Source organism: Microcebus murinus, chromosome 18, assembly GCF_040939455.1.
Source record: "Microcebus murinus isolate Inina chromosome 18, M.murinus_Inina_mat1.0, whole genome shotgun sequence".
Classification (NCBI taxonomy): domain Eukaryota; kingdom Metazoa; phylum Chordata; class Mammalia; order Primates; family Cheirogaleidae; genus Microcebus; species Microcebus murinus.
This window is the reverse complement of record NC_134121.1, coordinates 11,714,867-11,729,380: the sequence shown is the minus strand read 5'-3', so window position 1 is coordinate 11,729,380 and position 14,514 is coordinate 11,714,867. Positions and strand designations below refer to the sequence as shown.

Genomic DNA, 14,514 nt, shown 5'->3' with positions numbered 1-14,514 from the left:
ATACCATTGCCAAATTCTTTATTATTCAGTGGTAGTCAACCCTAGGTGCACATTAGGGTCACTTGGAGTGCTGGTAAGACATCCCAATCCTGGGCCAGGATAATTAAATCAGACAAGAGGATTTGGGAGGCGGGGGTGCAGAACATCAGTATTTTTTTTAAAAGCTTGTTCTCTCTTTGTTATGTAACAAACTACCCCAAAACTTAGCACGAATCTCCACAGTGTTGGTAGGCTTGACAAGATGGCTTGTCCGCACCACACAGCATTGGCTAAGGTGGTCTGACCTGGGCTGATGCCACCAAGACGACTCACTTGCAGAGCTGGGAGGTTGTGCTGGTTGTCAGCTCGGTGTTCTGCAGGGGTGGGGACTGGGGTAGGGGTGGGGCTCATTTTCTCCCCAAGGGGCTGTGTGGACCACCATGCAGCATGGTGGCTGGGTTCCAAGAGTGAGTGCCCCCAGAGACCCAGGAAGAATCTACAAGGCTTCTTCTGACCTGCCTCACAAGTCCCAGAACATCACTTCCACCACATCCCACCGACCAGCCAGGCCAATCACTCGGGCCACGCTCAGTGGGAGGGAGGGCAGTCAGATCCCAACACCCAGTGGCAGGACAACCTGGGTGTCTGCTGCCATCGTCTCCGCCAAGCTCTTGGAGTGGATGGTTGTGTTGGCTTCCTGTGGCTGTAACAAGTACCACAATGTTGTTTGTTTTCTTTTTTTCTGAGACAGAGTCTCGCTTTGTTGCCCAGGCTACAGTGAGTGCCGTGGCGTCAGCCTAGCTCACAGCAACCTCAAACTCCTGGGCTCAAGTGATCCTGCTGCCTCACCTTCCCGAGTAGCTGGGACCACAGGCATGCGCCACCCTGCCCGGCTAATTTTTTCTATGTATATTAGTTGGCCAATTAATTTCTTTCTATTTATAGCAGAGACAGGGATCTCGCTCTTGCTCAGGCTGGTTTCAAACTCCTGACCTCGAGCCATCCGTACGCCTCGGCCTCCCAGAGTGCTAGGATTACAGGCGTGAGCCACCGTGCCCGACCCACAATGTTTGTAAACAACAGAAATTCATTCCTTCACAGTTCTAGAGGCCAGGAGTCTGCAATCAGTATCACTGGGCTGAAATTAAGGCGCCGGCAGGGCTGTGCCGCTCCAGAAGCCCCAGCGTAGAACCCATTCCTCTCCTCTTCTAGCTGCTGGTGGCCGTGGACGTCCTTTGGCTTGTGGCCACATCTTCACCGCTCCTCCTCTGTGTGCAGTAAAACCTCTCTCTGCCTCCTTCTTATAAGGATGCATATGACGTCATGTAGGGCTCACCCCAGTAATCCAGAATAATCTCTTTATTTCAAGATCCTTATTTTAATCACACATTCAAAGTCCATTTTTCCAAATAAGGTATTATGTACAGGTTTCAGGGTTTCAGACCTGGTATCTTTTTATCTTGTGGGGGGCATTATTCTGCTTACCACAAAGATTAATGTTTATTCAATATTAAAGTTCCTGAATCTGACCCAGGACTCACTAAATAAACTCAGCCTCCTGTGTCATCGCGAACCGGAAAGGCATCAGGACCAAAGCCCAGGGTCACGAGTGGAGTAAACTACTTTGGGTGATGTCTAAGACATCACAGCCACCAGCCCAGGAAAATGTCACTGACACAGACGGGGAACTTAGCACTTTTTTCAAATTGTATTCAGTTTTTCTGCCCCAGACTTTCTTCTTCTTCTTTAAGTAACAGCTTTACTGATATATAATTCATATTTTCTTTTTAACCTAGTCAAGAAACTTCAATGAGCTTTAACTTGTTAGTGTTTCAATGAGCAGTTTGAAGTCTTTAAAATGCATCTCATATATTTTAAAAGGTCAGAAATGGGAACAAATGTAAGGAATTGCCCTAATGTTGCTAAGATAACATAGGGACTCAGTGAATGTAAATTCCTTTCCTCTCCCCACAATTGCAACTTTAGGTTTCTCTCTTACAGCCTATTAAGAACTGATCTTCTAGGCCGGGCGCGGTGGCGCACGCCTGTAATCCTAGCACTCTGGGAGGCTGAGGCGGGTAGATAGCTGGAGGTCAGGAGTTCGAAACCAGCCTGAGCAAGAGCGAGACCCCGTCTCTACTATAAATAGAAAGAAATTAATTGGCCAACTAATATATAAAGAAAAAATTAGCCGGGCATGGTGGTGCATGCCTGTAGTCCCAGCTACTCGGAGGCTGAGGCAGGAGGATTGCTTGAGCCCAGGAGTTTGAGGTTGCTGTGAGGTAGACTGATGTCACAGCACTCACTGTAGCCTGGGCAACAAAGTGAGACTCTGTCTCAAAAAAAAAAAAAAAAAAAAGAACTTATCTTCTACAAACTTGCTGTACCTTAAAACATACATACAGATGCCACATACCCCAAACAACTCAAGGTTACCCCAAACTGGTAAGACTTCCATTGAATTTAATATTTAACACAACTTTAAAAATACATACCATGCATTTCATTTTATGTGCAACAATAACTTGTGCAGTGTATCTCCTGCACTCTTAAAGTAGATGGTGGTAGTTTCAATTTTACATCAGAGTAGCACGCAGAATGGGCATGTCGTTTGCAAAATTATTAAGTAAGGGGACTTTATCAGAGGTGAGGCATCTGCTTAAAATGTCATCGTTCAAGCTTCTGCGTCGGCCTACCGATAGCGGAGCGGCCAGCAGCAGTCTATGAGTGCTCAGTGCTTCTGCAGGGATAACTCCGGCTGAGACCACCTGGGTTGCTTCATGGGGGACACTGGGAATGACCAGGTGTGGCAGGGAGGCGGGAGGAGCACACTTTTTTTTTTTTTTTTGAGACAGAGTCTCACTTTGTTGCCCAGGCTAGAGTGAGTGCCGTGGTGTCAGCCTAGCTCACAGCAACCTCAAACTCCTGGGCTCAAGCAATCCTCCTGCTTCACCCTCCCGAGTAGCTGGGACTACAGGCATGCGCCACCATGCCCAGCTCATTTTTTGCATATATATTTTTAGTCGGTCAATTAATTTCTTTGTATTTTTAGTAGAGATGGGGGTCTCACTCTTGCTCAGGCTGGTTTCGAACTCCTGACCTTGAGCAATCCGCCTGCCTCGGCCTCCCAGAGCGCTAGGATTACAGGTGTGAGCCACCGCGCCCGGCCAAAAAGCACACTTTTGATGCAGAAACACCTGGGACCGAACATCAGGTGTTCTCCGTCACCTAGCTAGGACCAGAATTTACCCTCAGACACCCCCTCAACTTACAGAGATTTCACAAAGGAACTGAGTTACCCAGAACGAGATTTAAAAACAGATTCCAATACACTCACTAGTTGTCTCTGTCGCTCTGATTCTGAGTTCCTTTTACTCACTTGAATTTCTAAGAATTTCCATTTCTTCTTTCCCCGCTACGTAGGAAACAACAAACACTCGCACAGTGCACACAACCAACCTCCACCTGCCGCACACGCGGATCCCCCCCCATGGTAAGCTAACGCAGGAAGGGACACTGGCATTCTGAAGACAATCCCAGGAAACAGGCCTAGGTCTCCAATGCCAGCTCCACCCAGAGAGAAGAAGGGTGAAGAGTACACTCGTGCCTCAACAGCTCTCGGATTTGCACCCCTCCCTCCTGAGCCCTTCAGGCCGTTCCCCTTTCAGACGGAGCTTTCTGGCTGCCCAGTGGTCTGCGGGACAGGGAAGGTGGTGGCTGCTTTACTGCCTGTTGCCTGCATTTCGGATACTCCCACTCAGGGCTTTACATTCCCAGCTATTCTGAAGGAGCAGTTGCTAAATTCCGTTTCACGGTAGTGAGTTTTAAATCCTAACCAAAGTTTACTTAACTGGCTTGGCTGGCGAACGGAAGCAGCCCACGCCTTCTGTAAGGCATAGTCCCTGATGCCTGCAGCCCCCCGGACACGCCACCACTCCACGTCCTCTGGCGGCCACAGCTGAGTGAGTGCCCACCACGAGTCAGCTGTGCTTGGTATGAACCTGTTTATGCCCATTTTACTTATTATGGGGACCATCTGATGTAGTTAAATAGTATGAAAACTGATTTAATATGAATATGGAGATAGTTGTTTCTGTGCAAACTAAGTTGAATGCATTTATGAGTCGCTCAGCTGCATCAAAGTAAGTATAGGTGTTAACAATAAAAGATAGGAAAACATCTTAAAAACCTACAACGATTTTACGCTGGGACTGCTTCAAGTTTTCTCTATTTTAAAGATGCTGAACCTGGGGATGTTAAACTCTGCAATCAAAGGTGTTTGTGCAAGGATGCCTTCCGCAGAATGCAAATGAGCAGATCTATAATCAAAGTAAAGCCACTAAAAATTCAAGAACTGGCATACATGTATACATTTTGAGTATAGAGTGCCTATGTATTTCTTTTTAATTCCCCTTGTTGACCAACTTTTCTTTCTTTTGATGAGAACTAATTAATACTGATCACAATTGTGTCAGCTAAGAAGGCTGCACTTACCTCTGGCCCAAAGGGAAGCCAGCCAGAGAAATTCACCACAGAGTGCAGGTGAAAGCATTGAGGATGAGGTGACAGTTTAATTGCTACAAGTCACCTAAACTGCCGAGGGTAAGTGTAGCCTTCTTGTAATTCTGTTTTTCTTAGGTCTCACCTCTACCTCCCACCACTCCCCCAATCCCCAATGCTGAGAAAGGGACACCAGTTCATACCCATCCTTTTTGTAAAACTCCAGCATCATATTATCCGTGGCGACGCTGAGGGGCCGGCGGGCCTGCTCGGGCTGGCGCCGGTCAGCGGGGTCCATGTCTGGGGAAGGCATTGAGCTGTAGTTGGCGTTATGGTTCACGTGCACTGGACTCCCATAATTGCCTGTAATGTTGAACTCTATCTCTGCAGGGAAGAAAGAATTGGTATACGTCAACTCTTGGCCTGTCGCACCCTTCCTGGGCAGGAGAGGAATGAGGAGAGACACTTCCTTCACGCTTTACCCCTGGAAAAATGTCATCCCTTAGTGCCACCTTAGGTAATCTATTGCTATTAATTCATCTTACTAATATAATTAATCATATGAGTAGGCCAAAGAAGAGAACAAATGTGATCACCTAGACAGGCATTTAATAAAGTGATGTCCATTTGTGATTTAAAAAATATAGAGAGAGTAAAACACTAACAGATGGATACCTTCTGAAACAGACAGAATCATCTTTCTCAAACCTCATGCTTAAGGGTGAAACCTTGGGGCAGTCCTAATCAAATCAGAAAAAAATGGCAATGCCCACTATCGTCACTGTTATTCAACACTATTTGAGAAATGCTGGCCAATGAAATTAGTCAAGAAAATAAAATAAGAGGCAATGTTAATATTTGTGGATGATGATAATGTCCTTCTGGAAAACCAAAGAAAATAAATGAAAAAGGTTAGCAATAGTACGAGATTTCGTGAAGGTTGTTCGTTGGCTATCAAAGTGATGCCCAGACGGACTCGTCCCATCCTTGCCTGGTGAGCGGGAGTGACCGAGCTCCGCACGGTCCCTGTCTGCAGTGGTAATGAGTTAGGACCCACGGAATCACTGCCTTCAACTCCTGCTACTTCACTTCTTTATCTCGACTTCCTACATCCACCCAACGTTGTGTCACCAACAGAACTCGTACGAAATCAGCAGTTCAGCACTCTCACAGTCAAAACACACGAAGCAAAAGAAAGACAATCAAACTTCTTCCGTGGCAGATCGGCATTAACTGATTGCCTCTAATGGATACAGCGCAGAACTGCAACGTTTCATCCTCACATTAATTAACGGCTGCTATCACACAGCCAATAGCACTCCCTTAATATTTGCGAAACATGAGGTACAGTGCCACTTTCTTTCTTTCTTTTTTTTTTTTTCTTTAAAGCAGATACCGAATTTAGTGTAGCTACTGCTGTCTCTTCAAAGCTGTCACCCTTGAAAGTCATCAGGGAATGGGCTTCCATAGCTGAGACCATCTCTGAATCCTCTGCTTAGGCGGGGGATTTGCCTTGAGAGCTCAACTTCGAGGCAGGTATGGAAAAGAGCCCCATTGCCTTTGAGCCCCACCATGACATGCTGAGGGGCAACTCCAAGGGCACAGCTTAGGGTAGCAAAAGGAAAGCGCAGGGCACCCAGGTGATCATAAGCCCTGAATGAAAGTCCCCACCCATCTCAGGCCTCAGGTGCCTGATGCATCTATAAAGTGAAGGGTTTGGAGCAGAGAGAGAACCTCTCTGTCCTTCCTGTACCAGCATCCCACGATTCGTAGATTTGAAGAAATCGTGGTGTGGATGTTAGACCAGGAGAGTCCACAGACATGGTTAGTACCGACAGTGGACACCTTCAGGCCACAGCTTCCCTTGAAACAGGGATTGGAGAGTAGGAAGCAGCCATGGCTCTACCCTGGTACCTGGTGTGTGTGTGTGTGCACACGTGTGTGTAGGAGGATTAAAATCAAAACAAACAGGGAGTTTGAGGTGGCTGAGGCCTGTAATCCTCGAACTTTGGGAGTCTGAGGCAAGAGGATCACTTGAGCCCAGGAGTCTGAGGTTGTAGTGAGCAACGATGAAGCCACTGCACTCCAGCCTGAGCAATACAGCAAGACACAGTCTCCAAAAAACAAACAAACAAACAAACACCTGTGGCTGAAGGCACTTGGTCTCAAAAGCTCAGAACTCACAGTGATCGTCCTGCTCCCTGCCTCTTGCCCCCACCCCCGATGCCACCACGTACCCCCGGGGAAGAACCAGTCCGCGTGCTGGATGATGGGTTCGATGATCCCGACAATCTGCAGGGAGACCGTGGTCATCATCTCCGTGATGTTCCTGCAAGCACAGAGTGAGGATGGGCGGGTTACCGCCAAGGCGGCAGGAGAGGCCCGGTCCTCTGGCCACAGGGCCTGGGAAGGGCCCTAGACTGGAGCCCTGCAGACCGAGGTTTGAGAAGGGCACTTCACACTTCATCTTTCTGAGCTTCTCTTTCCCCATCTACGGAACGGGGACAACCCCGGGGCACACGGGCAAGGTCCATGAAGGCATTTTCAACATGCCTTCATTCTCATCGCTGCCAGGTCGTCCTCTGTCCCTGGAGACGGTCCTCTATCCCGCTGAATCCTGACGCTGGGATGTCAGAGTGTCCAGGGGGCCTGAAAGAGCTTGCCTTGCCTGTGCCTCGTGTCCCTTCCCGTCTTCTCCCCTTCCTGATGGTGACTTACGTTAGCTCAGAGAAGGCCCTCAGTACAGACCTGTAGCTCTGAGACCATCAACCAAAAAAAAAAAAGACCTACAGAATTCTATCCCTCCTCCCCAGCCTAAAAGAAAAAGCAGGTCCTGACAGAAACAGGGCAGGCCCTGCAGCCCACCTGCGCCACCCACACGGCCTCCCCGCCCTGAACTCACCCTTCTGCTTGTGGCCACAGGAGGTTGGGTCCTAAAACAATTGCCATGTTACTGGGAGTCATCTTGTTTACATCTTGATATTCTGACAGCTTGGATAAAAATTTGATCAAGTATCTGAAAAGAAACCAGAAGGGCCAGGTTTAACCAGGGCTTGGCACCAGCCCTGTGCACCCAGGACTGGGCAGAAACTTCTCTCCTGTCACACATCTTATGGACGAGACTCACACGACCCGCAATGTGATGAAAATACATCACGTGGCGGGAAATGGGAATTCTGTATTCTCTTTCCAAAAACAGATGGACTCAGACCTTACTTGGTTAGATGTCAGTAACTGCTTCAACTAACACGGGTCACCCTGTCCCCGGCTTTCCTTTTGACTCAGTATGGAATGACCATGACCTGCTACCCTGCCTGTGTGCAGAAGTGATAAAGTGTCGAGCTGTCACTGGCAGGGACATGCTAGAGGTGGTGTCCCCTGGAATTACCCTTAGTTGGGCTTTCTGGAAAGATCCAACGAAGAAAAAGTTAAAACGTAGTCTTAGCGTATGATCCAGCAATCCCACTCCTCCAAATATACCCAAGAGAGAAACACGTCCACACACAAACTTGAACGCAGATTGTTCACAGCAGCATTATTCACAACAGCCCAAAAAACGGAAACCACCCAAATACTCATTAAGAGATGAACAGATAAAGCGTGGGATGTCCACACAGTGTGACACTGTTCAGCCAGAAAAAGGAATATGGGCACAGCCTGCAGCATACATGACCCTTGAAAACATTACGCTAAATGAAACAAGTCAGACACAAAAGACCACATATTATATTATTTCATCTATACGAAATGTCTACAATGGGCAAAAGTACAGAGCCAGAAAGTGAATTAGTGGTTGCGAGGGGCAGGATTGGGGGAAATGGTGAGTGACCGCTAATGGGAACAGAGCTGCTTTTTGGGGTGATGAAAATGCTTAAAGTTAGATAGTAGTGATGGTTGCACAACTCTACGAATACATTAAAAAAACACTAAGCTATATACTTTAAAAAGATACAATGGTATATGAATCACAGCTCGATAAAATTATTTTTTTTAAAAAAAGAACCAATAAAGAAGCTATGCACGAATTAAGCACAAAAAGTAGCTCTGGCAAAACACACTGAAAACCTGCCAGGCCTGACAAGAGGTCCCAGGACCACCCCAGGGGCACACGTTTTCTCCTGGACTCTGTTACAAAAGGCTGCGGCCCTCACCCCACGTGCTCAGCTCACAGTGAAGTGTGGCTCCCCCAGGGGCGGCGGGGGTGGGGGGTAGTGTTCACCTTCCGTCCGCCCTGTAGAAGGTGCAGCTGACCCAGGGCCCTACCGTGTAGTCACTAAGCTGTCACTTTGACAACCCCGCCCACAGCCTCTCCCGACCATGCCTCAGCCTCCAGGGGGCCACACAGGACGCGACCAGGACTCGGGGACCACGCCGATAGCAGTCGACCCTCTGGCTGGTGCCAGTGACACACCGTGAGCTGTGCTGGCCCGATTCTCACTCTTGGGATTTTTTTTTTAATTGCGATGACATATACACAAAGTTTACTCTTTTAACCATTTCCAGGTGTACAAGTCCATGGCATGAAGTACATTTACACTGTTATGAAACCATCCCCACCATCCATCTCTCCAGAACATTTCCATCTTTCCCAACTAAATTCTGTCCTCATTAAACAACAACCTCCCTGTTCCCTTTCCCTGGCCACGACCCTCGGATTTTCTCTGAGTCCGACCACTCTAGGCACTTTGTGTAAGTGGAATCCTGCAGTACTAGTCCTAGTATGTCTGGCTTCTTTCACGTAGCACCGTGCCCTCAAGGTTCATCCACGTCCACGCCGTGGCGAGACTTGGCATTTCGTATCCCACTGTGCGAACACACCACATTCTGGTCACCCATTTATCTGCCCACGGCCATCCGGGTTTCCCCCTTTTTGCCCACAGCGAATAACGCTGCTACGAACACAGGTGTGCAGATATCAAGCCCGAGCTTTCAGTTCTTTGGGCACACACCCAGAAATGGAATTGCTGGATCATATGTGAATGGCAGGTTTCATCTTTTGAGGAACTACCACTCTGTCGCTCTTGAGATTTTTAACAGGAAAACAAATAATCAGGCAGATGGCAGCAGGTGCTGACGCTGAAACCCTACACGCTAAGAAGCAGGGAGGGAAGGTGGCAGGGGCAGGAGGGCGCTGGCGGCGAGACAGAGTGACAAAGCAGCAGAGTGTGAAACAGCAGGAGCCAGGCGTAGGGGAAGACCCGCAGCACAGCGGGAAGTAAAATCTTGGGTGGCAGCAGGAAGTGTGAGAGGCAGACGTGTGGAACGCATCTAGGGGCTCGTGCGTGCAGAGCACTGAAGAACATTCTCCCTCTCCTCTCCTTCCTGCAGACTCCCTCAAGGGCGCCTCTGGCTCCTCCAGCTCCTGCAGGGTCAGGTTCAGCTTCTCCCGTGTGTCCACAGACTCTGGTCTTTACCATAAATACCCAACATCTTAAGACCGCTTGCTTTGATTTTTGAATCCTTGCAAATCAAAGAACTTAACTGAATTAGCTAATGGCTAGTGGCCTCCAAAGTCAAAGAGCTTCTTTAAGTCTGTGTCCTATAAGGCTGGTGGTGGGCCCCCTCCCCTCCCGAGATCAAAAAAGAAAAGGCTCACGAGATCAGACTCCGCTGAGAAGAACCACACCTAGATATCCACCCGGATAAGAAAGTTTTGGCTTCTGGATTCCCCAAATATTGCCAGCCCCTCCTATCTCTCAATGACCACCAAAGGTCACCCCAGCTCTTCCCACCAAAAGTCCCTAGCCCACCCCAAACAGCATAAAGGCTCACAGCCCCTCCAAACAGACGTGACTTCTCGGCTCCCCCCTCTTTTGGGACCCAAGAACCTTGTCTGGGAGTGCATAATAAAGCTACTTTGTTTGGCCCCACTCTTTCTCTCTGTCTGTTTCTTCTGCCACTGGAAAACTTTACATTTCCTTATCTGCAAAATGCTAATAATTACCCCTGCCTTATCTCACAGGGTAGTTTGCAGTTTAAAATAGACCACGTATGTTAACACCACCCTGGGCACCATAAAGTGCCATGCATGTTACTTACCATGAGGGAAGCTGTGTCTGGAGGTTACATAAGCCCAAGCCATGTGTCTTCACTACCCACTTACCGGATGTTGTTGTGATTGGCCTTAGGCAATTTTTCACAAGCATTCCATAGAGCCTGAAGCTTCTTATCTTGCTCCTGGATACTGGGAAATTGATAGGAAAAGCCATTGGTTGAACATGAATCAATGAAGTCTCATTGGCAATCATATTAATCAGTCATCGTATTTAACAAGGAACCAACCGTCATAACTGACCACATCAGCACATGATTATTTAAAAAACTGGTTATTATTATTCCCCCTCTGTGCTCTCTTTCTTTCTTTTTTTTCCACATTTTTATTTTGTTTCAAGAAAATATGAAAGTACGAACATTTTGGTTGCATTTTATATCTTTGCCTCTCCCTGGCAAGGGTTAGAGGTATGCCCTTCCCCTCCACAATGCTCACCACATCCCTCAGATGTGGGTCTAACTTCCCAACCCCCGAATCCCTGGTGAGCACCACCACCATTTAAGTACCATAGGGTTAATCAGTCAGTACCAATTTGATGGTGAGTACATGTGGAGCCCAATTTTTCTGATCTTGTGTCACCTCACTTTGGATAATGGGCTTAAGTTTAATCCAGGATAATATAAGCGGTGCTAGCTCACTGTCATTTCTTAGAATTGAGTAATATTCCATTGTAAACATATACCAAATTTTAATAATCCACTCATGAATTGACGGGCACTCGGGTTGTTTCCATGTCCTTGCAATAGTGAATTGTGCTGCCATAAACATTCGGGTGCAGATGTCTTTATAATAGAATGTCTTATGCTCTTTTGGGTAGATGCCTAATAATGCCATTGCTGGATTGAATGGTATTTCTATTTTTAGATCTTTGAGGTATCTCCAAATTCTTTTCCACAAAGGTTGCACTAATTTGCAGTCCTACCAGCAGTGTAAGAGTGTTCCTGTCTCTCCACATCCTCACCAGCATTTGTTATTTTGGGATTTTTTGATACAGGCCAATCTCACTGGGGTAAGGTGATATCGCATTGTGGTTTTGATTTGCATTTCTCTAATGATTAGAGATGTTGAGCATTTTTTTATATGTTTGCTAGCCATTATTCTGTCTTCTTTGGAAAAGTTTCTGTTCATTTCCATTGCCCGTTTCTTGATGGGGTTGTTTGATTTTTTTCTTGTTAATTCTTTTGAGTTCTAGATAGATTCTTGTTATCAGACCTTTATTGGAAGTGTAGAGAGCAAATATTTTCTCTCATTCTGTAGGTTGTCTATTCTGTCCTGTTCTCTGCTATTGGAACAAAACTTCCTCCGCACACATATTTCCCAAGTGAACATGTGCCGAGCAGCAGGTGGGGGCAGAGGGCAGAGGCCCACTCTGGCACGTGGGCTCCGGGCTGTCAGGAGGACGTGGGGCACAGCCAGGGAGCTCCGTGCTGCCCTCACATCGCAGTGGCGCAGGCTGCAGGCCAGTCCGACGGATGTCACTTACTACATGTCAGCTCCTTGGCAGCTGGCACGTAGTAGAGGCTCGATACGCACCTTCTGAATAAGTAAATTACCTGAACTCAATATAGACATTAGGAAATCTGACCTTTCAGGACATAACTCAGGGAATGGACCCTTTCCACTAACCAAAGGATTCTTTACTCTATAAAAAGAGTTGCTCTAAAGTTATCTTTTTTTTTGAGTCAGAGTCTCACTCTGTTGCCTGGGCTAGAGTGCTATGGCGTCAGCCTAGCTCACAGCAACCTCAAACTCCTGGGCTCAAGTGATCCTCCTGCCTCAGCCTCCCAAGTAGCTGGGACTACAGGCATGCGCCACCATGCCCGGCTAATTTTTTCTATATATTTTTAGTTGGCCAATTAATTTCTTTCTATTTTTAGTAGAGACGGGGGTTTCCCTCTTGCTCAGGCTGGTTTTAAACTCCTGACCTTGAGGGATCCTCCTGCCTTGGCCTCCCAGAGTGCTAGGATTACAGGCGTGAGCCAAAAGTTATCTTTTTATTTACATGCCCTTTTGTAATCTTTTTTTAAAAAGTTATCATAGGACTACATTTTTATACAAATCTCCACCAAGGCCTACATGGTTAGGAAAGCCTCACACCTTTCCTTTAGAAAGACTGGATGGTAAACGCTAACAGGGTGGGGCCCCAGCTCTGACCCCTTGACCTCGGACCCACGCCCAGCACAAGGACCATCACTTGTGGCCAAGGACCCTGAGGTCCTCCTTGACAGAAACTCCCTCTCCCCTCAGTTCAACCTCGAGAAAGAGGCAGGCATCTCCAAAAGGAAATCTGACTAGGAAACTAGAGGGAAAAACCAATGTTCCACTTGGAAATAGACAGGAAACCGATCCTATTTGTTAAGCAGCTGTAATCTGACCGAGGGCTGGCCAAGGTGGGTTTTGTGCGGAGGCTGCAAAGACCCAGCTGCACCCTAACTGTGATCTTGTGCCGATTATAACATCTAACCTCTATGAACCTCACTCTTCCTCATCTGTACACTGGAGCTAATATCAAGACTTCGCTCACAGAGCTGGTGGCATGAGCAGTTTAAAAGAGATTCTGGACAAAGTGCTCAGCAGAGTGGCTGGTCCACTAAAAGCCCCCAATCAGCGTTGAAGGTTAGCTTTTTGCGGTTGCTGTCACTGCTCTGTCACACTCCCATTCCCTTTTGTCTCCAAACCATACTTCCTTCCTTTTCTGCTCCTCGGCCCTTTCCAAGGTCCCACTGTGTGTCGGGCTCTGTCTCAAGGGCTGGGAAGTGCAAGCAACCGGCGGTGCTCCCAACCCGATCAGCTACACAAAGACTACCACGAGGAGCATCAGTTTCATGCCGAGAATTAACGGAGGAGATGGGACAGATCAAGACTGCGCTCTGATTTCCATCAGCTTGTCAGGGAGGATCTCTCTGAGGAGGCTGGTTACATTAGGTGAGGCCCAAATACTAATAATTGGAAGGCGTTGACTGGGCAGTGGTCTTGGGGAACAGTGGCATCCGAGGGGACAGTGAGCGTGAAGGCGTCAGTACCCTGAGGAGGGTCTCCTGGCATGAGAGCCCCACTTCTTGCATCTTCTTTCAGGGACCTCTCAGCCTCTGGGCTGTTCTGAGCCTCTGTTTTGCATGACCCTAGCACAGAGGCACTTAATTTATGTGGTTTGCAGTGATGTGTCCTTTGAGTTTCAGGCCATCTCACACTGTCCTGGCAATCCCTCAGTTCAGCCCCGGCTGCTCCCGGCTCCATCTCTGACTGCCAGGGGCCCCACCCCAGGGCTGAGGTGGCCTGAAATATAATCCCCCATTAAGGGTGGTGCTGCCCCCTGGTGAAACTCGGCTTCATCAAAGGTTAATGGTTATCGACCCCACAGCCTTGGAGCTCTGAAGCACAGAACCCAGACCCACGCAATCCACATCTCTGAAAAAAAGGGCTCAGGCAGTGTATCTTTTAAAAGCTTTCCAGAACGTTCTGATGCACACAGAGGTTTGGAAACCACTGTTCTAGGCAAAATTATTATTTTTTAGATGATGTGACCTTAGGCACTACAAGCACATCATCCAGTAGCAGAAATGAGTCCTGTTTCTCCTTGCTGGGGCTCTTTGAGTCATACGGATCCCTCTTATTTCCTAACGCAGACCTGCCTTTGCAAATGAGGTGGGACCTGCATTGTCTCTGGGGGTGAGAGGGTCCTGAAGCACCGAGCTATGCTCCCCTTCTCTGGCTTTATAGCATCTGGATCACCTACATATTCAGTAAATAACAGCAAGGGTTTGCAACAAACGTTGTGTGCTCCTCCCTTGACTTCGTCTCCAGGACCACGTTCTCGTTCCAGAGAGGCACAAAGTGCGCTGAGCGCAGGGGCCCCAGAACCAGAGTCCTTGGACTCAAATTCTCATTCTGCTGTTTGTTGGCCAGCAAGCAACCTGTGGTCACACAGCTGTTCTGTATCTCAAACTCCTCATCTGGAAAATGGGAGAAACAGCACAATCCAG

At 47.8% G+C, this 14,514-nt stretch overlaps 1 protein-coding gene across 4 annotated transcripts in view; it reads right to left on the bottom strand.

Annotated features, from left to right (window-relative positions):
* The window catches only part of ARHGAP44 (Rho GTPase activating protein 44), a 178,456-nt gene that overhangs the window by 22,732 nt on the left and 141,210 nt on the right, over window positions 1–14,514 (bottom strand). For all 4 annotated transcript variants that reach the window (XM_012777369.2, XM_012777380.2, XM_012777405.2 and 1 more), the window contains exons 13-16: window positions 10,583–10,663; window positions 7,382–7,495; window positions 6,717–6,808; window positions 4,683–4,863 (exon numbers count right to left, since the gene is read on the bottom strand). In XM_012777369.2, the coding sequence (XP_012632823.1) occupies window positions 4,683–4,863; window positions 6,717–6,808; window positions 7,382–7,495; window positions 10,583–10,663 (468 nt within the window). The remainder of the gene's footprint in view (window positions 1–4,682; window positions 4,864–6,716; window positions 6,809–7,381; window positions 7,496–10,582; window positions 10,664–14,514) is intronic.